This window comes from Dromiciops gliroides, chromosome 2, assembly GCF_019393635.1.
Source record: "Dromiciops gliroides isolate mDroGli1 chromosome 2, mDroGli1.pri, whole genome shotgun sequence".
Lineage (NCBI taxonomy): Eukaryota > Metazoa > Chordata > Mammalia > Microbiotheria > Microbiotheriidae > Dromiciops > Dromiciops gliroides.
The window spans coordinates 242422433-242449582 of NC_057862.1; the positions used below are offsets into that span (position 1 = coordinate 242422433).

Genomic DNA, 27150 nt, shown 5'->3' on the forward strand with positions numbered 1-27150 from the left:
CAACTTCATCTCTAAACCCAGATATGAAATACTGTTCCAGGGAGAGGTGAAGAGCAGTCCAGATTGTGAATTTGATGGTGGAAAGATCTTAGGACCAATTCTAAAGGACTGCATCCCAGCCCTGAAACACAGCATCTAGGTAGTGCAGTAGATAAAACACTGGCCCTGGAGTCAGGAGGACCTGAGTTCAAGTCTTACCTCAGACACTTAATAGCTGTGTGACCCTGGACAAGTCACTTAACCTCAATGGCATTAAATATCCAGGGTCATCTCCAATTGTCCTAATAATTGTCCTTGCCACTAGACTCAGATGGCTCTGGAGGTTTGGTGACCTTGCACAGCCCTCCCTCACTTAAATTCAATTCAGTGCAAGTCATATCACACGATGTCACCATCCTCTTTGAGAATGAAGGACAAACAAGGATTTGGACCTAGTCCTAGTCTTTTGGCTCTTTCTCTTCTATCCCTAATCTGACTCAGAAGCACTATCCCGGCCTCCTTTTATTGTGGACCTAGGAGATATATGAGACATATATTCATATGAGAATATGAATGACTGATCTAAATCTGCCTTCAGGCCTTTTTTAGAGGGTGGGAATATCCATGTATAGGGTCAGCATAAAGGCTTAGAACATAATTTCCTTCACTTTCCCTTCTTCCCTTCTCCAAAATACACTTTTCATATTTTCATATTATTTATGGGTCTTAGTGGAGGGAGAATGTTCAAGGTAAAGATGACCTAAAGAAAATCCAGCCCAGCATGGTAGCTAGAGAAGCAGGCTAAGATTTAATCTTCCATAACTACCCTGCTGCAATATATTTCCAGTCAGATTTACAAAGAAATTTTGCCAACAGGTGCTATCTACTCTTTGTAAAAGGAAAATCTTAGAGAAAATAATTTCAATACTGCACACCTTGAGACCATAAATTACAGAAAGTCCCGGCTCACTGGCTGTGAAAAGCATGAACTTTCCCTTCTCCCAAGGGAGAATTTGTCTACTAGTACCCCATACCAGATAGGATAACTTGCCTGTATACACCAATACATACTGATGTATATATTTATTGGAAGATGATAATAATCACAATGGACTCCAGGAGAAAGGTGTCTATGGACAGGACAGAAGTGGTTTAAGAAAAGACCAAGCAGCAAAGGGGGACTTTGGATCACTGAGAAGCCTTTTTTGTGTGTGTGAATCTTGGAAGGGGCACTGGTTTTCTTTTCTTTCCTCCTTTTCCAAGGCTGTGTGATCTTAGAGACCTCAAGAGGTGCCATTAGTATAGAATGCTATTCTAGCCCCTTTGACACATTTGCTTTTGAAGGACCTGGAAGAGAAAGCTCTTTGTATGTAGTCAGAATAAACTCATTGTACACCCAAACAATTAACTCTTCAATTGACTTGCCAGTGCCTTGCAAACCCCAGCCCTGCTTCTCTGGACCTCTTAGACTCTATTCAGCCCCTTAAACACATCAATTTTTTTTTGGTTTTTGTTTTGTTTTGTTTTATTCTGAAAAGTCTTTCCCTAGAATAGTCAGAGCAGATCAACATTGTCCTCTGCCCGACATTTATCTCCACCTGCCACTGAATGTCAATCAGGAAGCCAAACACAGAAGGCTTTGAATGGTGTCATCGGGGGTCGAAGTGACTTCCAGCTGTCTGTGCGTGGGCCAGGCTTTCCTGCAAGGCTACGAATTGAGCTGTCATAGAAACCCACTGTCTGTATTGGCCCACAGAGCCCTTTGGGGGCTATAATTTCCTCTGGGAAACACCTGCAAGGGAACTACAAGGCTCTGAGAGGAGGGAAAAGGAGACATTGAATTCTGGAGGACTAGCCATATAAAAGTCTAAACCATTAGAAAATACTTCTAAGTTTCCAAAGCAGCTGAACTACAATAGGACTTTGGACAGATCATTCAAAGTCTCATTACCTTGGCTCTGCACATCCTTGTCCTTTGCCTTTTTCCCCAAGTGGTTAGGAGAATGAATGGATAAAACTTTGGCTCAAGGACATTGAGAATGGGAAAAAGGAATGAGATCTATCCAAAGTAGGAATTTTAGTATTGCTATTCTTACCCTCTTCCAGACAAAATTCCTCCAGATTGCCTTTCTTTTTTTGGGGGGGTGGGGGGGCAATGAGGGTTAAGTGACTTGCCCAGGGTCACACAACTAGTAAGTGTCAAGTGTCTGAGGCCAGATTTGAACTCAGGTCCTCCTGAATCCAGGGCCCATCCTTTATCCGCTGCACCACCTAGCTGCCCCCTAGATTGCCTTTCTTTTAAAAAAAATTTAAATAATCATAAAAAAAAATTAATTGTATTAAATTAAAACAAGCAGCTTATATAGAAATTATATTTTTCCAATTGTATCTGTATAATATTTAAGTTTAATCTATACGTCTGTCTGTTTATCTACCTACTTACCTATCAATCTGTGGCTAGGTGGTGCAGTAGATAGAATGCCAGTCCTGGAGTTAAGACTTTCGGAGTTCAAATCCAGCCATTTGCTAGCTGACCATGGGCAAGTCATAACCCTCTTTGCCTCAGTTCCTCATCTATAAAATGAGCTGGTGAAGGAAATGGCAAATCACTCCAGTATCTTGACATAGTAGGAAAAAACTGAAATAATCAAACACCAACTGTGTGTGTATGTGTGTGTGTGTGTGTGTATACACACAGAGAGAATGCGTGGATTATACGATATAAACACACACATATACACATGGACACATATGTGTGTCATGTATATATGTAAATATATCCATGTCTGTATGTAGGTGTGTATGTCATGCTCCTTTACTTTATAGGTTTAGAAATTATATCCATATTTAGATGAGGAAACTGGTACTGTTTGATCCAAGATCAGAGAATCTCATTCTTTGACTCTTAGTTTTAGACTGTGGACTTCTAGTACTCCTGAAAGTTGGTAACAAGATAGTTTATTCTGACACTGGGTCTTTGGCAGGGTACCTGAGCAACCCTGATGAGGCCTGCCAGGAAACCAACTTTGATATGCATCCTACATCTAGGACCTAGACTTGTATGCCAGGGAGCATGCTATAACAGTTTTCACAAATATTTGATTCTTAGCTTGAAGAGACAGAACACACTGACTTCAACATGGCTTTCTGGGTCTTTAGATGTTTGGGATTTAAACATCTTCTTCCACAGTATTATAATTCATTGACTGATCTTAGTATGGTATTTTTCAGGTAGATTTTGATCTAGTGTTTCCAAGCCCATGTCCTTACAGTTTCTAGTGACGCTGTTGTATGAAGGGATCAACAATTAGTTTACCTTGTTTTCCATAATATAGACAACTAGTCTCTTTAATTCTTATGGTTTTTGTTGAAAGTTTGAAGTAAAAAATCCCACTTTCTAGATTTTAATAAACATCTTGCATGCAGGACCTTCTGGGGTCTTTCCAAGCATAGATATTTGACATTGATTTGGAGTAGTTCAGTAATCTCAGCTTCTTCACCTGGGCAATGGGACAATTGGAAAAAATGTTGTCAGTACTCACTCAGGATGTTATCTCATTATGAAAGAGCTTTGTAATCATAGCATTTTAGTGCTTACATTAAAATAAACATTTGGTGGTCTCTTCTATTAGAATGTTCGTATGAAGCTTTCACACTCAGAGAGGCTCTTGGATGCACTCATGGTGGCTAGATAGGCTTCTTAACTTTCTGAGCCAAGTGTTCTCTCTCTACTAACACTTGGTATGGTTTAATAAATGCTTAATTCCCAAAACTGATGCTAAAGCTTCTAATTTATAAATAACAAATATATTAGAAACCCCAGCTAATTTTCCTTAAACTTAGGACAGAAATAAGGCAAGCACGTATAGTTTTACTAGAATGTTCTTTTGATTGATTACTCCTTGTGGTGTGGTGGTGACCTAGATGGCACAGTGGATAGAGTACCAGACCTGGAGTCAGGAAAACCTGAGTTCAAATCCTGTCTCAGACACTTACTAGGTGTATGACCCTGGGAAAGTCACTTAACCCCGTTTGACTCAATTTCCCCATCTGTAAAATGAGCTGGAGAAGGAAATGGCTAGCCACTCTAGTATCTTTGCCAAGAAAATCCCAAATGGGGTCACAAAGAGTTGGACACAAACTGAAATGACTGAACAACAAAGTGGTAAGCCTGGTTTTTCATTTTTGTTATTTTTTCAATGAACAAGAATTTTTTTTCTCTATCTTCGCACCCCCAATTGGGAAAACACAAACAGAGCCCTTATAAGAAATATGCATAATTAAAGAAAACAAACTCCCAAGTTGGCCACATTCAAAAAATGTGTGTCTCAGTTTACACCCTGAGTATACCACCTTTGTCAGAAAGTGGTTAGAAAATTTCATCATGTCCCAAAGACATCCCAAAAAAAGAGAAAAAGACTTATTCCTACAAAAATATTTATAGTAGCCCTTTTGTGGTGGCTAAGAATTGGAAATCAAAGGAATGCACCTAAGTTGGGGAATGGCTAAACAAGCTGTGATATATGTTGGTGATGGAATACTATTGTGCTAAAAGAAATGGCAAGCAGGATGACTTCAGAAAGGCCTGAAGAGACTTATATGAACTGATGTATAGTGAAGTGAGCAAAACCAGGAGAACATTGTGCACAATGACAACAGTATTGTTGGATGAAGAACTGTGAATGACTTAACTATTCTCAGCAATACAATGATCCGAGACAATCCCAAAGGATTAATAATGAAGCATACTATCTATCTCCAAAGAAAGAACTGATATTGATGGAACACAGACTGAAGCATGCTATTCTTCATCTTCTTTCCCTTTTTTTCTTTTATTCAGGTTTTCTTATACAAAATGACTAATATGCTACTGTTTTACGTAATTGTACATGTATAACCTATATCTGATTGCTTACCTTCTCAGGGAAGGAGGAGGGGAGGGAAGAAAGAAGGAATAGAATTTAGAACTAAAAACTTGAAATAAAAATGTTTATGATTTAAAAAAAAAAGAAAATTTCATCATGGGTCCTCTAGAATCATACCTTAGTCAATTATACTAATCAGAGTTCTTAAGTCTTGCAAAGTTTTGTTCTTAATGATCCTGGGTTTTCAAAGACTATACCAGTGGAGTGTATACTAGCAAGCAAGTTGAAAAAGCTTTGAACAGAGACCAGGACATGGTAGCACTATCTAAGTACTAGCCCAGCTAAGTACAAAGAGGCTCTTCGCCTGGTTGGCTGAAGAGGAATGAATTTTTTAGGCACAGCAATTTTTTTCTTTTTCTTTTTTTTCACAGCAATTTTCAAAGACACTCTCCTAATTAGAATAGTTGCATTATATGTCAGTAAGAACTAACACTGAGCAGTGCAGTCTGGCTTAGAGGAGCAGGATTCACATCTCAGTTCGGCTGCTTACTAGATGTGAGCCTATGGGCAAGTCACTTCGGTACTCCTTTGTGTCCTCATCTGTAAAACAAGGGGGCTGGAAACTAGACAATTGCAAAGGTCTTTCCTAGCTCTAAATTCGACTATTTTATGATTTTATATATGTAAAAATCCTGAGAGGGACAGACAGACAGACAGACGCAGACAAATAGATAAGCTCATGGTTAAGTGTAGGGACATTTGACCAGAAGTTCCCCTTTGCCCTTCGGCCAGAGTGCAGGTCTCTCCTGTATAGTAATCAATCTCTGAGAATGAAAAATAATAATAGCTTATCTTGAGAGGGAAAAAATTACATAAGTATAAACAACAAATACACAAGATTTCAGAGTAAATGTCACTTCCACCAGGCAGCGATGAGGGGGAGGGAGGTAGAGAGAGAGGAGATCAATTCACTCTCTCCATTTGGCAGCAAATTCTGTCTGTAAAGGTCATTCTTTAAGTGGGTCAGTGAGCCAGACAAAGTTCTAACTGCTCCTGATTACATTCAGTCCAGGGTAGCAACCCCTTCCTTGCCATCAGAGGGCTGATGGTCCTTTCACTGACATTCTGCATATTCCTCAAACTATTCTGTGGGACTCAAACGTTTGCAGCTTCCCTATCCTCCCACGATCTTTGAGTTACTCTTTCTACCTGAGAAAAACTACACTTCCCATCAGCACCCTTGACAATAAGGTGCATACAGAATGTCCCAAAAGTCTTAGTGTGGTTGCACTAAGACTTTGGGGACACCCTGTATCAAAAAGGTGTCAGTCATCCAAAGTATTTTGTACTTCACTGCTCACAGTTCCTTTGGGGATGCTTGTTTTCTGCTTGATAAAGGATCATAAGATTTAAAACTGAAAGGAGAGGGGAAGCTAGGTGGCGCAGTGGATAAAGCAATGGCCCTGGATTCAGGAGGACCTGAGTTCAAATCCAATTTCAGACACTTGACACTTACTAGCTGGGCAAGTTACTTAAACCTTATTGTCCCACAAATTAATAATAATAATAATAATAATAATAATAATAATAATAATAATAATAATAATAATAATAGGAACTTTGTAGAGATCCGAATCCATTCTCCCCAACCCATTCTTTTTTTTTTTTCAAATGTTTGGGAAAACAGAGGTCCAGAGAGACTTGTCCAAGGTCACATAATTAGTGAAGAAGATGGAGTTCTAATCCAGCCTTCTGACATTCTATCCAGTGGTCTTTATGTAAAATGATAGGATCACAGCTTTAAAGCAGAAAGGGGTCATGTTATTCAACTCCCCTATTTTACAGATGAGTGAACTGAGGCACAGACAAATTAAGCAACTCACCTAGGGGCAAGTACGTAGAATAAAGGTAGAGCCAGGATTGGAACCAAGGTTCTCAGTGACTGCAGATCCAGTGTTCATGCCACTTTACAGAGGGGATAGATGTGGGCTAGGACAATAAACCATGATTGGCAGAGAGGCTGAATGTACAGAGACATTTAGAGTATGAGCTTCAAGTCCAGCAAGGGCAACCAAGTGTATGTTTGGGGCAGCCAAGAGGACTTCAGCGGTTTGTTGAGTTGAATGGAAAGAGGTGTTAATAGAGTCAGGGGAAGTGATGCTATAAAAATGACATTGTGTGGCTCTGGGCTGTGTTTATTTTCCCTCAATGACTTCCAGATCAACCTTGAACAGCTCAGGAGTCAAAAGATCTTTGTTTCAGGAGCCTGGTTAAAACATGCAAATACAGCTGGATTTCTTATTTTTTTTTTACTGCTCTGGCATTTGACCCTCCTATCCTCCCAACTCCCAATACCACCCCCACTCCTTCCAACACACAAACTGCCCAGGAGTCTGACTCTGACGGGTTATTACAGACAACTCTGTATCCCATTGAATCCTGTGAGTCAAGTAGGAGTGAGAGCTTATTTGTGTTAGCAAATAAAAGATTTAGGTTTTTATTTCCTATCAGTATGACTGGCCTTCACTTCTATAGGGATCAGCGTAGCAAATAACTGATTTTTTTCTAGTCCTAAACACTCTGGGGTATTGAGAACGTGATCAGGAATTGAGACTCTCTCCTTTCTTTCACTTTGATTAAATGTTAGGCATAGAGGGGCAGCTAGGTGGCACAGTGGATAGAGCACTGGCCCTGCATTCAGGAGGACCTGAGTTCAAATCTGTCCTCAGACACTTAACAATTATTGGCTGTGTGACCCTGGGCAAGTCACTTAACCCCAATTGCCTCACCAAAAAAAAAAAATAAATAAATGTTAGGCATAGGATAGAATCCCTGGCCTCAGACACTGGCTGTGTGATTAAATGATAGGTTTAGGATAGAGTTGCCCCAGGGCACCAATCTCTGGAGAATATGTTTCCTACCTGCTCCTCATCCCCTGCCTACTGTCCCCCATTCCTTATGCTCTTCCACTGAGCTGTATAGTGAGGGTCTGACCATTTTTTTTTGTTTTTCCTCTAAGGATCCTATCACTGTGGTACCATTCTTCCAAGGCCCCATCTTCCCCCACTGGTGTATCCTTTTCAACTTACCACATCCCACCTCCTTTCCTGATTTCAGGGTTTAAGAGGTCATGGATTATTAGGACTGCCAGGGGTGGAGTGCTGACTAGACCCTCTGGGGGATATCATACACTGCCTCCTCTTTTGGAGTTACAGCACCTGGTACCCAAGGCCAATTATCCTTTATGCTGTTCCCATCCCTCGAATTTACTCTATATGTGAGAATTCCTAGTTTCAGCTCTAGTTAGGTCAAAGGATCCAAGAGCCTCAATTGTTGATTATTATCATTGATGAGTTTACTGATATTCTAAGAAATGTTTGAGAATCAATGTCCTCTGCCCCTTGTTTAATATTACTAGATGGTATTATAGTATTATGTACTATATACATATTATACAACAGGATATTACCAGTGCTCCTCTGGTACCCTCCTGATAAGAAGAAAGCAAGGAAGGTCTCCAGCAAGTTGGGTGAGCCCCCAGTGGTGAACTTTTGGGAGAACATTGACAGGAGTTGCACAGGATAGATAGGGTGGGGAGGGAGGGAAAAAGTATTCCTGAAACACCAATCTTGTGCTAGGTACTGCACTGAGTGCTTTACAAATATTACTTGATAGGCAGGGATGAATCTCAATCTGCATCACTGTCAGGGCTTTTCAAATTATGAGATTACAGAGCCATCTGGTATTTAATGTGGTATTACATTAAAGCAATTTTCTTTTTCTTTTTTATGAGATTGACTTTTGAAGAGAGGAGATACATAGTAACAGATGTCTGGGATGAATATTTTATTTCCTACCTCTTTCCTCTTTCTGGCACCGTTGACACTTTAAACAAGTGGTTTCCTGTCTAATAGAACAGAGATGTCAAATATACCAACCAGCATGCAGCTCACCACATTCCCAAGTGCTGCTGAACCAGATTAAAATGTAAATGGGAAATATTTAACAGAATACATTTTAAAATACAATAAAACAGATAACATTACATTTTAAAACTAAGTCAATATGAGAGGCCACAGGGATTCTTACATATGCTTTCTATGTAGTGGCTCCTAATTTGGTTTTGAGACCACTTCTGTAAAGAGATGGACAAACATTTACTCTAAGACTAAGAATGACAAAAATATTTGTTCCCAACTCCATGTTAAAAACACAAACAAATTAAATATCTCTGTATTTCTTTAACATTGTGGTCCATGCTGAGATGGATGCTTTAGGTCAAAGTAAAAAAAAATATGCCTAGGTGGTGCTGTGCCTGACGTCAGGAAGGCTCTTCTTCCTGAATTCAAACCTGGCCTCAAACCCTTACTAGCTGTGTGACCCTGGGCAAGTCACTTAATCCTGTTTGCCTCAGTTCCCTCATCTGTAAAATGAGCTGGAGAAGGAAATGGCAAACCAGTCCAATGTCTTTGCCAAGAAAACACCAAATGGGGTCAAAAAAGAGTTGGACATGACTGAAAAATGACTGAACAACAATAACAAAAAATCCCCAGCTCTCTACTATCCCCGAGTCATAAGAATACTACAGTGGGCATAGATGATGGCAAGATGGACCATTCTGTTTTCTCTAAATGGTGAGCACCAGAGATGGACACTATGGCCAAGGACCATGGGGGCAAACCATCAGAAACTATTTTTAAACCCTTTTTGTCCACAGCTATAAAACCTGAACCACAGAGGCAGGTTTTGTATTGGTAAGTGTTACAAGAAGGATGGGGAGCCTTTAACCTTTGTCCTGTAGGAGAGTAAGAAATAGGTATCACAGGACACACTTAATTCTACCTCAACCCTGTCAACTACACCCACCATTCTTTCTAGCATCAGAAACGGAGAGAGCCAGCAAGAGAATTCTTTCCCATGCCATGTTTTACTTGGGAGTAGAAGTGTCTCAGGAAATGAAGGCCAGGGGTGGTGCAGTGGCTAAAGCACTGGCCCTGGATTCAGGAGGACCTGAGTTCAAATCTGACCTCAGACACTTGATACTTACTAGCTGTGTGACCCTGGGCAAGTCACTTAACCCTCTTTGCCTCACCAGAAAAAAAAAAGGAAGAAAGAAATGAAGGCCAAATGCCCTTTTCTCAGTCACTCCCAACCCCCTTGAAATAGCAAGTACAGGAATTTGTTTTGATGGATGTCTCCTTCAACCTGCCCTCTTTTTCTTCACCTATTCTTTTCTTCTTTGTTGTCCTCATTCCGGACTTGGCCCAGGCCATGTGCTAATCCCAACCATTCAACAGTTCTGGAGAGTAGATAGTAATTTACCTCAATAATGGTAGTCTCTTTTCGTTTCTTTTTAACCCTCAATTCAGATGATGGGTCCAAGCCAACACCCACGATGGAGACCCAGCTGGTGTTCGATGGAGATGGTAAGAGCTATTTCTTCTTTTTGTTTTACTTAGAACCTTAGATTTGGGGAATGGGCTTTATTTTTTGCATAGAGTTAAGTTTTAATTTTTAAACTTAAAAAGAGTTAATTCTAAGAAGCAGGTCATCCATTCCCCTGAGCTTTAGTCTAATCTTTCCTTGTTTACTGTGAGGCCCTATTCAGTGGGTTCTTCTTCTGGATCTTGGTTATTATTGAAATAATTGAGGAAGGGGTGGCTCGTACTTGACTAGAATAATTAATCAGCAAACTCACTATCCTGCCTCCAGTCTCTCCCACTCCAATTTATCTTCCATACTGCTATCAGTAGGTAAGCATTCTTCCTCATGCTTCCTATAACTTCCATGTCAATCCTCATTAACTGTAGGCTACTCTAAACCTCTGTTATTCAATGCTGTCTACAATCTGGCTCCAACCCCACTCCCTCAGTCTTATCTCACATGCCTCTTTTGATGTACTCATACTCCAGTCACACTAGGATTCTTAGAATCCACCAGCCACATCCCTAGGGATCTTGGTATCTGTCCAGATTGTTCCCTCTGGGTGCAATGTCCTGCCCTGCCTTATGTCAGCTTGTTGAACCGTGAAAAAAGTCCTTTCAAGGATTCAAAGATTTCAAGGATGATTCAAGCTCAAATGCTACCTTCTTTATGAAGCCTTATCTGATACATCTCTCCACCCACCCCGTAATTTTCTCAGAGCCAGAAGCTATCTTCTCTTCTAGTTAAGTTGTATGGAAGGTTGGTCTTACCTTTCCATTCACTTATTCTATTCTATTCTATGCTCTATTTGTATTATATTTTTATTACATGTCTCATCTCTCTTAATAAATTGTAAGCTACTTGTGAACTAGGATTGTGCCCCATTGACCTCTGTCTCTTTCCCAGTACCTAGCAGAGTATCTTTTATATATATATATATATATATATATATATATATATATATATATACACACACACACACACATACATATATGTACATATATATACACACATACATATATATACATATACATATATATACACACATATATACATATATATACACACACACATACATATATATACATATACATACATATACATATATATAACAGGTAGTTAATGAAAGTTTGACTTTATTTAAGCACCTTTCAGGCAATACATCAGATTGAATCCCATATGGAATAAGGGGGAGTTGAGCATATTAGTTCTTTGCCTCAAGGAACTAATAATAACCCAGTAAATGAAACAAGAAGTGTATTGTAAAGTTAAATAATAGTATGAGGTTTAAAAAAATTTAAAGGCCTTCCTTCCCCAGTGGGTCAATATATCCATGGCAAAAATCCCACCCCAATGCCTCATTTTGATGTGGAGGTTTCTTTGCATTCTAAGAGGCTGAGTTAGCAGTGGAGAAGCTATAATAGGTCATATCATGCTGAAAAGACTTGGAGTATGGTCCTGGCAACAAGTCTGCTTCCTGAGGATTCTTGTAGCCAAATAGAGAGACGTTTGTCAACAGTAAGGAGGCTGAACACTTATTGGATACATGTTTTGGCCAAGCAGGGTCAGGAATCAAAGAAAAAAACAAACAAAAAACCAGCCCTTAGTCTTGTGTGGTCTTCTTTCAAGTATGTAGTGACAGTAGCAGAGTAGGAAAAAAGAGGGTGCTAAGAATCAATCTTTTTAGACGATCTGTAAACATTAATTTGGGACTCTAAATGGAAGTTCCTTACTTTGTGATAGTGAATATATTGTGTAAGGAATGGAATAATAATAATAACGACAACAATAATAACTAGTATTTATATAGACCCTCCTATATGCCAGGTACTGTGTTAAGTGTTTTACAAATATTTGGTCCTCACAAGAATCCTAGGAGGTGGTGCTGGACAATGCCAACTTGGAAACTCCTATTTCAGATCTTTTGGAGGAGGATGGTAAAAGATCATGAGTATCCCCTCACAAAATAGGAAGATACAATGGAGGAAAAAACAATATTATGAAAATATTAGCATAAGAATCAAGTGAGCAAGATCAGGAGAGCTCTTAAAAATGAAACTGAAAAGGAGGATACAAAGAAAAATGGTGACTCAAAATTTTTATAACTTTTCTATCAAGGACAGTGGAAAAAACACACTTAAAGCTCCTAACATCATAATCTTAGATGTGATACATGAAGAGGTAAATATGTCATCAAAGGAAACAAATATGGAAGAGCAGCTTGACTGGACCCAATACTCCCAGAAAAGGTCTAAACTAGAGGTGATTTAATTATGAGGTCATTGAGGGACTGAGTCTCATGAAAAACCTGAAAAATCACTAAGCAAAATGATCGAGAAATTCCCATAAATGTTAACATATATGCCTACTTTCTCATCTGTACAAAATCTTTGAGAATAACCTACACAGGCATGAACAGCACCCTTTATAAAAAATATGAGCAAAGAATAGGTAAGTTTTGGAAAATTATGTTCTAAAGCAGGTTATATCATTACAGACATACAATTGCCCAAAAGGTACAGAGAATACAAACTTCAACTTTGTGTGTGTGTGTGTGTGTGTTCCCTACTGACTATAAGTATTATTTGATTTGATGTCCTTTGTATATATTCAAATTATAAGAGACTCCTTGAAATTTGTAACAGAGAATTCCTTTTTGCCCTATGAATATCAGTAAAAGCGAGGCATAAAACAAGGAGATATTTACTTGCTAAAGGTGTTTTCCACTCCAGTGGAAGAGAAACCACAGGATATAGAACAGGCAGTAAGTTCAGGCATGTTGACTGTGTGACCTTAGGAAAGTGACTTAACCTCGCAGTCCCTAAGCAAATCTCTAATAAATGCAAAGTATCCATTTGCATTGATAGAAGTAGTTCTTTCCCAGGAGTTCTCCATACCAGTGAAAATCACAGGTCCAGTCCAAATTTTAAAAAAAATCAGTTGTTTGCACAGAGCTCATATCAAAGAGGAAGGTTTTTAGGGAGTGAGATCTTCCAAATATTTCTTCTTGCATATAACACTATGCTGATTTGTATTAAAGTATAGAACACTACAGGCCAAGAATTGATAAATAAAAAATAATAATGATAACAATAATTTTGAAAGGTTTTGCCTAACTATGAACACAAGAAAAACCAAGTGGATTTAAGAATGCCTGTTATCTAGATAATGGACAGCTCTTGAAGCTTGTCTATCAGCATACAGAACTATATAAATATAGATCTATATGTATTTGTCAATTATAGATAGATAAATAAGCAGACAGGTAGATAATCAATTTTGGACAAATAAAATCCATAGACAATGGATTTGAAAAGGAAGAGATTGAACTGGATTGTGTTTGGGAAATTATTCAGTGATTCTCGCTGGAAAAATAGCCCTTTTTTTTTTTTGGCAGGGCAATGGGGGTTAAGTGACTTGCCCAAGGTCACACAGGTAGTAAGTGTCAAGTGTCTGAGGCCGGATTTGAACTCAGGTCCTCCTGAATTCAAGGCCAGTGCTTTGTCCACTATGTCACCTAGCTGCCCCTAGCCCATTTTTTAAAACAGTATTTTTCTGGTGAGTTTGTATGGTTGCATGTCACAGTTTCTGAAGAGTTCAAGTTCAAGGTCACCCACCCAAAAGGCAGTGGGGAGGAAGATGTGAATAGGTTTCAACAAAGAACTGTGCATAAAGAGAAGACATCAGAGAGGTGTATGAGCAGAAGAAAAAGTGAAGGGGGGGAAAAAAGGGAGCCAAGAGCTCAAGCACTTTGTCTCTGCCAGTGTCAAGATCCATAGGAAGCTCCCAGCACATTGAGTGGTTCCTCTATGGAGGATTTTTCAGAGGACATGAACAAGAGTTAGATGGGACAAAAAGATAAGGATTCACTTCAGTTTACATCATTGAAAGGAATGCTCACATTGCTGATATCACAGATACATCAAAGTATAAATGGAAATAAAGACTAGTTGAAGAGAACTCTCCTACCCTCTCTATCAGGGAGTTGATAACTTTCTATTCCTTGTCTACCCATCCTCCTGTGATAACTTTAGTACAGTGGAGAAGACATGGACTCTCACTGCACCATACAGGTCTGCCACAACTTGTTTTGATCAGAGGCAGCTTTTGGCAATTGCCTCTACATTTGTACAAGAAATATAGGTGGTGGGGTAAGTTTCCATGATACAGGGCTGGAAGCCAGTGTTCTTCACTGCAGTGCAGATAAGTGTAACAATGGCTGTTTCCCCTATGACCATTGAGCGAGTGTCTGACCGCTCCCTGGTGTTGCCTCACCCTGGTCAGCAGCCAGTTACTTGGTTTTCCCTTGCATGCTCAAGTTGGCATATTGTTCTTTGGAACAGCTATCCCTTTGACTATGTCTTCAGTACAGGATTATGCAGTTGGCAGAGAAACAGGCCTGTGAGTCAAGACACCTGAGTTTTAGCCTTTTTTCTTTCCCTGCTTGCTGTGAGGCCCTATTCAGTGGGTTCCTCTTCTGGATCTTGGTTATTATTGAAATAAAGATGAGCATTATAATCTCCTGAGGAAGGGGTGGCTCCTATTTGACTGGAGTAATTAATCAACAACCCCCCTAACCTGCCTTCAGTCTCTCCCACTCCAATTTATCTTCCATACTGCTATCAGTAGGTAAGCATTCTTCCTCATGCTTCCTATAACTTCCATGTCAATCCTCATTAACTATAGGCTACTCTGAAACCCTGTTATTCAATGCTGTCTACAATCTGGCTCCAACCCCACTCCCTCAGTCTTATCTCACATGCCTCTTTTGATGTACTCATACTCCAGTCACACTAGGATTCTTAGAATCCACCAGCCACATCCCTAGGGATCTTGGTATCTGTCCAGATTGTTCCCTCTGGGTGCAATGTCCTGCCCTGCCTTATGTCAGCTTGTTGAAAAAAAATCCTTGTTAAACTTCCTTCAAGGTCCAGCTCAAATTCTGCCTTCTTTACGAAGCCGTATCTGATATATATCTCCACCCACCCCATAATCTTCTCAGAACCAGAAGCCATCTTGTCTTCCCGTCAATTTATATAGAAGGTTGCTCATACTTTTCTCCTTTACTTATTCTGTTCTATTGTATATTCTGTTTGTATTATATTTTTGTGCATGTCTCATCTCCCTTAATAGATTGTAAGCTACTTGTGAACCAGGATTGTGCCTCATTGACTCTATCCTAGCACCTAGAAGAGTATTTTAAATATGATAGGTAGTTAATGAAGATTTGAATTTATTTAAGCAATTATTTATTTAGGCAACACACTAGATTGGTTACCATATGGAATAAGAGGAAGTCGAGCATACAGCTTCAAGGAACTAATAATAGCCCAATAAATGAGATAAGACATGCATGTGTAAAGGTAAATAACAATATGAAATTTAAAAAGAAAAAATTAATAGTAGAAGGGAGAGACTCCTGATTCTTAAAGCAGGTGTCCAAACCTATATATGCCATCTTTAAATGGGAATGAGCTAATATTGATTAATCTGATCATTAGGTTTGGTACTTAGGGATAACTGGATAGCAAAGCTGTCTGAGTTTGGGCTGAGGTTTGCCTGGGCAGCACCTTCAGAAGTCCAAAGAGCCCTGGGTCTTTGGCAATCTTAAATTCCCTGAGAGTACCAGTTGAGCTTGGGGGGGACAGCCTGAGAATTCAGATGACCTTGTAGTAGGTTCAGGATGCCCCTGGGAAGGAATGGATTCCAGACCTCTGGACTGTTAATGGAGAGACCCAAATAAGTAGGGACCCTTAGAACCAACCCTGTTTTCCTGGAGCCTTCAAGACAGAGGAACCGTTCAAGGCCAGTCTAGATCAGGCCTGCCTTGAGAGTTTGGCTGATTGGAAAGACAACAAGAGAGAACTTATATGACTTTTTCACTTTCTATTTCTTGTTGGGAAATGTCTCCGCAGCTCCCAGTCCGAGCGGTCTCTGTGGCTTGTTTGGATCTCGTTTTGTTGATTTATCCCCTTTAAATCTTCTCCCAAGGAAGCAGCTGAGAGGAAGTGGACTTGGCCCAGCCTTCTTCAACTCCTGGGATAATATTTTGATTTCTGGTCAGAATGGCTTAGGGCCCCTGGCCTCTGACCACGTTGTGGATGGGTCCCCACTGTACCGTGCACATGTCTCCCCAAGGAATCACTGAGGGTTGGGGAGGGAGTCAAACTTGTTATCATGAATCAGATTCTTTGAGATGATTTAGAGAAGAAAGGGAGGAAACAAGGGATAATAAGGGCAGGTTTTGAGGAGAAGGGAGTATCGCCTCATAGGTTTTAGGAGATACCCCAGGCTCTTAGAACCAGTACCCAAGTCAGAATCAAGGACCGAAAGGTCAGAATCCGACTGTATGCATCTTCATGACTGTGGTAATATTCTCCTCTTTATTTAACCTTTAATCCTTTATTTTTGTCTTTCCTTTTTTTGTTTTGTTCTTTTTTTTTTTTTTTTTTTTTTTTTTTTAGAAATCACAGCCCCGACTCTGTGGATTAAGCACCTGGTAATCAAAGACTCCAAACTAAACAACTCTAATGTAAGAAATTCAGGTAAATGATCCTTCAGGGAGAGTATTCTTTATCCCATATCCTGTCCTATCTTTTGCCACTAACTAGCTCTGTGACCTTAGGCAGGTCACAGCCACCCTAGGCCTCAGTTTCTTCATTTTTTAAATGAGAGGGTTGGACTATTTAGTCAGCAAGCATTATTAAGCTCCTACTGTGTGACAGGCATGTGTGAGATGACCTCTAAGGTTTATTCCAAATTGAACATTCTATGATATGTGTGGTTTAACTTCATGTTTTAATTTATTTACTTTCTATCTGCCATGCAGAATAGCCCAGAATCTGAAAGAAGCACAGGTATTCATAAAGCTATCCGTCAGTGGACCCTTAAAACCTTAATCCTGGACCTATTTTAAGTTACAACCAGCTTAAAATTGTTCACTGTCTTTGGATGCTGACAGTGTATATTCTTTCTGGTTAGTTTTTTAGGACTCTGTTTGGTATTGGTTGGATCTTCCATGATTAGGAACCTGGTAGGACAAATGTAAATTTTTGAAGGTTAATAGATTTGGGGGGAATCTCTTTGTCTACTTTCCTTATCCTGAATACTGTTAAGGGGTAAAATTCTAGCTAAACTGTCTAAAATATCTAATGAGTGGTCGCCAATAAATTATAAGCTTTAGCAAGAGTTAAACTTTTAAGCATTTATTAAGGAGAATAAGAATTTGGTAAAGAGAGAGAAAAAGGCCTAGATTCCTATCTATTAAAGGAGAGCACATTTCTAGCTCTGCTCTCCACCAGAGTCCAGAGGAAAAAAAGCGAGCCTGAGCGCCAGTCTCTTCCTTCCTCCTCCCACTAGCCCGCGTCACTTCCTGACTCCTGGTCTTGCCCTCAAAGACCTTCCCTTCATGGGCAGAACTCCTCTACAGTAAGTATCCAGCAGGTGGCGTTATTCCAATCGTTACAATACTAACCTTGGGCAGATGACCATAAATAGGGAATAAGATCGGACGATTGTTCTCATTTGTTTGTCTCAGAACTCCTTTGCACTTTTAAAATTCATTGAGGACTGGGGCAGCTAGGTGGCTCAGTGGATAGAGCACTGACCCTGGATTCAGGAGGACCTGAGTTCAAATCCGCCCTCAGACACTTAACACTTACTAGCTGTGTGACCCTGGGCAAGTCACTTAACCCCAATTGCCTCACCAAAAATAAATAAATTAATTAAATTAAAAAAAAAATTCATTGAGGACCCCACAGAGCTTTTGTTTATATTCCATATCTATTGATACTTACCATATTAGAAATTAAAACAGATGAGGGTGGTGGTGATGGTGATGATGGTGATGAAGATGAAGAAGAAAATAGTTTCTACCTTGGGAACACACTAAAAAGTCTCAGGGACCAGCAGGGCTCCCTAGGCCACACTTTGAGAACCACTGGGATAGAGGTAAGAACTTAGAACTATAATTTCACTGAACTTCATCTACTAATTCCAGTCACCACCATCCCTGCAATTTATAAACTTAGAATAGGGATTCTTTTTTTTTTTTAAATGTGTTTCCATCTATTTTCAGATACTATCACTTCTTTCTCTGTAGATGGGCTGCCATTTTCATAAGTCCTTCAGGGTTATAGTGGACCATTGCCTTGCTGAAAATAACCACATGCTTCCCAGCAGATCATCTTACACTATTGCTGTTACTTTGTATACAGTGCATTTCACTCTGCTTCAGTTCATGTAGGTCTTTCCAGGTTAGAATAGGGATTCTTGATCATATCTGTGTCATGGACCTCTCTGTGAGTCTGGTAAAGCCTATAGACCCCTTTTCAGAATAGTGTTTTTAAATGCATAAAATAAAGCATATAAGATGACAAAGGGAACTAATTATATTGAAATTCAGTTATCATTCTTTTTTTTTTTTTAAGTTCACTGACCTCAAGTTAAGAACCCTTGTCCTATAGAGTTCCCTAGAACAGTGAAAGGTCAAGTGACTTTCCCAGATTCACACAGCCTTCCAGTATGTGTCAGAAATGGAAATGTGAACCCTATGTCTTCCTGGTTCTGAAGTCAGATCCCTAATCACGATCTACATGGCTTGTAAATAGGAATAGCTATTAGCAAATTCATTAATTAGGGGGTTAATTATAATTATATTATGAAGTGTAATCATTGTTAGTGTACCATTCTCTAAAGTGTCAATCAATAAGCATTTATTAAGTGTCTACTGTTTTCTGAGCTCTGGAGATATAGAAGAAAATGATAGCCCCCCTGCTCATGAGGAGCTCACAGCCTAAGGAGGGAGACAGCATACAAACAACTTTGTACAAACAAGGATAAATTGGAAATAATGAAGAGGGAAAAGATGCTAGAATTAAGGGGGATTGGGAAACCTTCAAGTAGAAGGTGAAAATGGAGCCAGGAGGTGGAGATGGAGTGTTTTGTGTGAGGACCAGCAGGGAGGTCGGTATCACTGGATCATAGAGTATACAGGGGTGAGTAGATCTAAGAAGATTGGAATATGAAATGGGAAAACTTATGAAAGGCTTTGTAAGCCAAACAGAGCATTTTATATTTGATCCTAGAGGTAAATAATGAGTCATCGGAGTTTATTGAGTGGGGGGGTGGGGTGACATGGTCAGACTCGTGCTTTAGGAAAATCAGTTTTACAAGTGTGATTTTGTGAAAATTGACTAAGGTTGGACACTATCGTAGGAAATGTAAAACGTATGCAATTTCTATATACTTCAGAAATTCAAAGAGGTCAGTGCTTACAAACAGTAATGACCACAAATTGAGACAGATAATTATGGTTTTTGTGTGACCGTAATCAACTTGCTAGAAATTTACTTTAGCTATGTGTATAGTTTATATTGTCAATGGAGGGGAAGGGATTAGGGATGATGATGATGATGATAATAATAATAATGAGAGTGAGTCAGGCAGAATATGATTTCTTCATTCAGGGTTTATATTCATTCATTCAAGTTTATATGACCTCAGAGCCAATGTCTTAGTCTGGGTTTCTGTGTCATCTCTCATGGTGGTGAAATGCTAGGGAAGACGTTCATCTTGAGACTGCCTAGAAGTAACCTCTGGAGATAATCACTTTACTCTTAATGATGGAAAGGCCTTTATTCCATGGCCCAGGTAACTGGGCCCATTTGATTCCAAGTCAAGCAGCATTTGATGAGCGTCTGCTACAGTATGGGTGGACACTTTGCTAGGAATACAAAGAAAAACTCAAAAATACCCTTCTTCTCAAAGGTTTGTATTCTACTATGGGTTAGGGGTGGGTATGTATAATATGTCCACAGATTAGTTTATGTGGGATAATTTGAAGAGGAGGGAAAGTACTAATAACTGAGGGGATCCACACAGGCTAAGCTAGGAATTCTAAGGAGGGAGTATATTGCAGACGGCTAGGTGGTGTTGTGGTTAGAGCACTTGGGTACAGAGTCAGGAAGACCCAAGTTCAAATCAGATCTCAGACACATACTAGCTGAGTGACCCTGGCCAGATCACAACCCTATTTGCCTCAGTTTCTTCATCTGTAAACTGAATCAGAGAAGAAATGACAAACCACTCCAGTATTTTTTTTTTGGTGAGGCAATTGGGGTTAAGTGACTTTCCCAGGGTCACACAGCTAGTAAATGTTAAGTGTCTGAGGCCAGATTTGAACTCAGGTCCTCCTGACTCCAGGGCCAGTGCTCTATCCACTGTGCCACCTAGCTGCCCCACTCCAGTATTTTTGCCCAAGAAAACCCCAAATGTTATCACAAAGAGACGGAAATGACTGAACAACAACAATATATTCCAGGAAAGGGGAAAAGCCTGAGCAAAAACACAAAAGTGGAAGAAGTTGATCATTTTGGCCAGAATGTAGAGTGTGAGAAAAGGCAGTAATACACAATAATCTCAGAAGACTAGATTGTAACCAGATTGTGAGGAGTGTGCACTTTATCATAATGGCCCTTGTAGGTTCTTGAGCAGAGGAGCCACATGGATGGCCTTGTTCTCTCTCAGATAGCCTGGCAGTTATACCTCCCTTATCTGTCTTCTCTAAGGGAGGTACTGAGGTTCCTTTCTACAAGGAGCTAAGGCCTTGCTGTTGGCTCCCACATCCCTTTGCATCGCTGCTATTGACCAGAGGTTGTTGCTGAAAGAAGTATAAATGAGGTCATTATGCTTATTGCTTTGGGATGTGGCAGCTGTAGGGGAGAGCTGAAACCCAGTGGTTCCCCTAAAGGAATTGAAACCAGCACTGATTTTCAAGGGTGGGTGGGTGGGTGGGTGCGTGCATGTCCTAGGGATTTGCCAGTGAAAATTGTTTTTTTCTCCCTGACTTCCAGCACAGGCTGGCCCCTCTGCCTGGACAGCACTAATTTCACATTCCTATTCCTTAATAAACTCCTCTCTTTGTTTTTTCCTTGAGGGTTAGCTAGCTCAAATGCCACCGCTTCATATCAACAACTCAATTCTATAACGATGTATTAAACACCTAGTCCTGATTGTTGAGGACAGAAAAACAGACATGAAACAGACCCTGCCCACAAGGGCTTACACTCTCCTGAGGGAATAAAACATGTACTCAGGTAAACATAACACAAGTTAGGGAGTGAACTGGACAAAAGGGACATTAGACAAACTGTTTGGGTAGTGCAATAGCTAGAACACTAGGCCTGGAGTCAGGAAGACCTGAGTTCAAATTTGGCCTCAGAATCTTAGTAGCTTTGTGCCCCTGGGGCAAGTCACTCAACTTCTGTTTGTTTCAGTTTCCTCCTTTGTAAAATGGGATAATACCTACCTTCCAGGGTTGTTGTGAGGATCAAATGAGATGATAACTGTAAAGCACTTAGCACAATGCTGAGCACAAAGTGAGTACTATATAAATGTTAGCTATTATTTAGAAAAATTGAGGAAAGGACGAGTAAGGGAGGCATATCCCTGTAGATTAAGTTTTGTATACATTTGGAGTTTGAATTTGAATTTGAATACTGAAGAGACCTCAGAAGCCATAGAATCTGACTCTATCATTTTACAGCTGAAGTAACTGAGGCACAGAAAAGTTAAGTGACACTCCCAGTGTCATACAACCTGTATGTGACTGAGGTAGCATTTGAACTCAGATAAGTTAAGTGAAGTGCCCATAGGTGACTGAGGCGGGATTTCAATTCAGGTTTTCATTCTTCTGAGTCCAGCACTCTTTCCAATTGCCTTCGAACTGCTCATGATACTTTAGCTGATTCTCAAAGGAAGAAAAAAATTCTGAAAAGTGGAGAGGGAGTGCATTCCTAGTATGAGGGAGGGCTTTTGAAATTGCATAGAGAGGGGCAGCTAGGTGACACAGAGGATAAAGCAACAGCTCTGGATTCAGGAGGACCTGAATTCAAATCCAGCCTCAGACACTTGATACTTACTAGCTGTACGACCCTGGGCAAGTCACTTAACTCCCATTGCTCCGCAAAGAAAAAAAAAGAAAGAAAAAGAAACTGCATAGAGGTAAGTGCAGACAACAGCCAGCTATCTAGTTTGGCTGGGATGTAAAGAATGTGAAGGAGAGATAGATAAAGCAAGTCTGGATAGGTAACATGGAGACAGATCATGAAAGGCCTTGACTGCCAAGTTCAGGAGTTTGTATTTTATTCTAGACTAGTGAGGACTGGGCATTAAAGGCTTTAAATTAAATGGCTAGCTTTAGGGAAAGTATTTGGACATTTGCATGAAGGATTAATTGTAGAGGGTAGAGATGAGCAGGTGAGATCAATTAGAGGCTTTTATAATAGTTTGTATAACTGGCATTAAGGCCCTATAAAGAGAGAGAAGGAAACAAAAGATGTTATGGGGGCAGAATCAATACAACTTGGTGACCAATTGGATGTGGGGGTGAGGGAGAATGAAGAATCAAAGATGAGCAAGGTTGTGAAAATGGGTGATGGGTAGGATGTTGGTATCTTCAATAGAAATAAGTCATTTTGAAGAAGGCCCTGGGGGGGTGGAAGCAGGAGAAGATAAGTTTTGTTGTAGATATATTGAGTTTGAGTTACTAATGGAATATCTAAATGGAATGAATGGATATCAGTGAGTAATAAGGGCCTAGAGTTAAGGAGAAAGATTCAGATACATAGATTTGGACATCAGAATAAAACCCATTGAAACATCTGTGATTCCTATGACAAAGTCCAGCATAGACCACTGGAGGGATACCCACACTTAGTGGTAAGGGAGATTGGGTGTTGGTGCAGGAAAAGAGACTCTAGAAAAAATGACCAACCAGGTGAGTGGGGAGCCAGGGGACAGAGTAAGACCAAAATAGCCAAGCCAGGGGGAAGAGTATCGACAAGCAGTGTCAAAAAAACAAAACAAACAAACAAAAAACCCAGAAAGGTCAAGTAGCACGAAGAGAGTATAAAAAGATTGTAAACTTTTTGAAGGGCAGATCCAGTCAGTTTTAAATTTTGTATTCCTAGCATTTTGCACACAGTAGGCATTTAACTATTCATTGAAGTCAGTCTTATTTAAATACTGTGTTGTCTTCCAAATATGAAATGCTTCCTAGTTTTACCCGAGTAAACCGATGCCCTGCAAAAGAATGAGACTACAAAAACAACCCATATGATTCTTTCGCTTCTCAGTTACTTGAACTGTATACCTATGATAGCCTCTCAGAAGTAGTCTGCAAAGTTTGATGGGAACCTGGAGGTTTAACTTGCATTGTGACGCCAAGGCTGACCCCAATGATACTCTCTTAGGGTGTGAAAGAGAAGCCACTTAGTGAAGCAGCTAGAACTTGATACTGGCTGTGTCGTATACAGTCAGGTACCTAGTAAAAGTGTGTTTTGTTTTGTTTTGAATGAAGATTTGATTGTACAAGAACCCTTTTACCTCTCAGGTATTTCTGGGGAAGCTCACAGTGGGAACAAGAGGAGTTACCTGTTGGTGATAACCTCTGAGTGTGATCTCCCTGGATGTGATTTCTCTCTTCCCTCTACAAGAAACCAAAGGAACATCCCAGCTTCACTTTTATTCAGACATCCTTTTTTTTTCCCCGCACTCAGACCCTATGATTCTATTTTTTTTCTTGTTGGATTGGGAATTGTTGCTATTAGAAATGCTCTGCAAAGTGGCTAAAGGTTTTTAAGGCAAAACACGTGTCAGACAGACTTAGCCTGTCATCTCTCACCCCGTTCCTTTTCCCCACACCTACATACTTTCTTTTCTTCCCAGGTACTTTGGTCTCTCAAATCCTTAAGCCTTTGTCATATACTAGCCATTGTCTGTATCATCTTTTGAGTGTTTGACAGATTTTTTCTCTTTACAAAAGTCTTCCTTCCCTCCTTTTCTATGGGAAGCAGCTTGGTGCAATGGAAAGAGTTCCAAATCTGGAGTCAAAAGACTTAAGTGTGAATCCTATCTCTACCATTCACTTAAACTGCTCTGTGCCTCAGTTTCCTCATGTGTAAAAAGAAAGGATTGTACCAGACTACCTTTGTTGTCTCTGAAAGCATTAAATCAATGTTCCTATGATTCTCCTTAACCCTCTCCCTCACTCTGAATTGAAGGTCTCTTTGTTTTTAAGAAAAATAATATATCCAGGGGCAGCTAGGTGGCACAGTGGATAGAGCACTGGCCCTGGAGTCAGGAGGACCTGAGTTCAAATCTGGCCTCAGACACTTAACACTTACTAGCTGTGTGACCCTGGGCAAGTCACTTAACCCCAATTGCCAAGCAAAAAGAAAAAAGAAAAATAATATATCCAAGTAGATAATACTTCAGAACTTGGCAGTTGGCTTCTCCCAGAGCCAAGTTTTGACAATTTGTTTTAGGAATTTATCTTTTTTGGAAAAATTTTTGGCTTTGTTTTACAGAAGAAGAAAGTGGTTTAGTGTCACATCAATAATATAATTATTTAATAACAAAGTCTAGGTTAGAACTCATGTTTCTACATTTCTAGTTCCCTAGAGCTCATTTTACTCCTCTGAGACACATTTATTCACCCACTCCAGACCCTGTCGTACCACAAGTTCCTATCATCTATTTTTCAATGCTCCCCGCACCACCCCCGCCAGTATATCCTAAATGGTAGTGTTTCTCTCCACTTATCTTTGGGAAGTGGCCTCACAACTGAAGACATGTTCACATGAACATGTTTACTAAATTCAATATGAGTGTTTGAGGCCCTAAATAGGGCATAGTAGAAGGTATGCCTGTCTTGGAGTCAAGAAGTTCTGTATTTGAATCCTGACTCTGACATTTACTAACCATGTTATACAGGCAAGTCACTTAGAACTTCTCTGAACCTTGGTTTTCTCTTCAACAAAATAATATTGGCAATATCAGTCTCATTTCATTATTGTGGGGGTCAAATGAGATAGTATATATAAAATATGTTTTGAACTTTAAAACAGCTAGGTGGCGCAGTGGATAGAGCACCAGCCCTGGATTCAGGAGGACCTGAGTTCAAATTCAGTCTCAGACATTTGACACTTACTAGCTGTGTGACCCTGGGCAAGTCACTTAACCCCAATTACCTAAAAAAAATTTTTTTTTAAACATTATTATAAAATGTTGTATGACATCACTATAGAAAAATGATAATATAAGATCATTATATTATGTCAATCGTGACTCTAGTCTCACTCCTAGATTTTTCTGTTGAACTCTTAAAGGATTTTGGTAAAGTTGCTTGACCTTCATCTCTTCTGCTTGAGCCATTTCTTCATTTTTCTTTCCCTTTTGGTTTGATGTACACCTGGTTCAGCTTTCCAAGCGATCTGGCCTCTTTATAGGATGATGCCATAAAGGAATATCTTGTATTATAAATAGAGAGACAGTAGAATAGAGGAAACACAAGAGATCTTAGAGGATCAGAAATGCCTACACATGCTATTCATTGAATGGATCCCATTGCCTATAGGGTAAAACACAGGCTCTCTTTAGCACAAGGATTTCTGAAACGAGACTCTACAGGTTGCATCCAAAAGAGTCAGGACTTCTTTCTTCACCTATTTGACTTCCACTGTCCCTTTTTCTTCATGTGCAGAAGGAGTCCTAAGTTTCTCATGCCTTCCCTTAGTGATATTGTAGTTGCCAATAAGTATGAACACAATTCTTCTCCCTAAGTTGTAAGAGATGTTGAGAATGTTTCTCACTTGTTTATAGACATGACAGTGCTTAGGTTTGTATGTGTCAAAGGTTATATATTATTTTTTAGCATAAGCACATTGGGATTTGGGACTGTCCTCCTATAATCTCTGACTTGATGCTATCAGGTCTTAATGGCTACAAACCTCTTCACGACAGGGAATCTGTTGTTGTCTTTGGGTTCTGATGGCTTAAAGGCTGCTGAGTCTAACCATTGTGCTCCCTCACTCCTTACACTCCGTTGGTCTGCATTGACTGCCTGCAGGAAAACCACAGGGTGATGTAATAAGTTGAGGTCTGGAAAAATAAACAGCTCTCAGGGAAACCAGTGGTAGTCACCGTAAGCAAATACCCCACAGCCACCTGGAGACTTGCACATGACGTGATTGGAAGGAAGAATGAGTAATCCATGAACGTTAGCAGCTGAGGACCAGTCGGGTGCATGTACTTAAAAAAAATGTTTATTTCTTGAATCAACTTTCTGGCCTGCTGCCTGCCTACCCTACGCAGGTGACTTGATCTGGTTATGGTCCACAATGGTTGGAGGGAGAATGGCAAGAAGAAAGATGGTAGAAGGCCATCCTGGCTCTAACTTTCTTTACCACCACTAAGCCTTTTTTGCTCTCTCAAGTTTTCCCTCTGCAGAGTAGAGCAGTAAACAAGGCAGGAAGCACCAGTGTGGTTATTCCCCTCAATCCATTTTTATCCCATTTTAAAATTAGGCTTCCCAGTTGATTTTGCTACCTCCTTTCCCTAAGCCCATCCACGGATGGGTGGTAGGATGGGGTTGATGAGAGTCATGTGCTCCATCCTCATTAATTTGTTCCTCTAGGGGGAAAAATGGTTTCTGAATATTAATTTTTACAGTCCCTACTTTCAGAAAAAAAATGCAAACTATAAAATCCACTGTTTCTTTGTTGTCTCATCTGCCAGAAAACTGGAAAACAAATGTATTTCTTCACTTTCCTTTAGCTGGCCTGCTCCTGGTTCTGTTTTATTCTTAAATCATAATTAAACAACAATGGCACTTAAGAAACCTTTTAAGTAGGTGAGGCATAAATCCTAACAGTGTACATGTAAGTTGTTCCTGCTGCATGCCTCAATCTGCATAGGAAATAAAAGATGGGTGGGAGTGGGAGTAGGAAGTAGAACTTAAGGTATAGTCTCTGCCCCCAGAGACCTTAGAGTTCTAATAGTGGATTCAAGACCAGCCTTGGTTTTCTAATCCATAAAACAG

The 27150-nt window shown here is 39.9% G+C and overlaps 1 protein-coding gene across 3 annotated transcripts in view; it reads left to right on the top strand.

The window, feature by feature from the left end:
- SMOC1 (SPARC related modular calcium binding 1) overlaps positions 1-27150 on the top strand; it is a 219690-nt gene that overhangs the window by 143803 nt on the left and 48737 nt on the right. For 2 of the 3 annotated variants that reach the window (XM_043988243.1, XM_043988242.1), the window contains exons 6-7: positions 10181-10270; positions 16733-16813. In XM_043988243.1, coding sequence (XP_043844178.1) covers positions 10181-10270; positions 16733-16813 — 171 coding nt within the window. The remainder of the gene's footprint in view (positions 1-10180; positions 10271-16732; positions 16814-27150) is intronic. The other variant, XM_043988244.1, reaches the window with a different exon arrangement.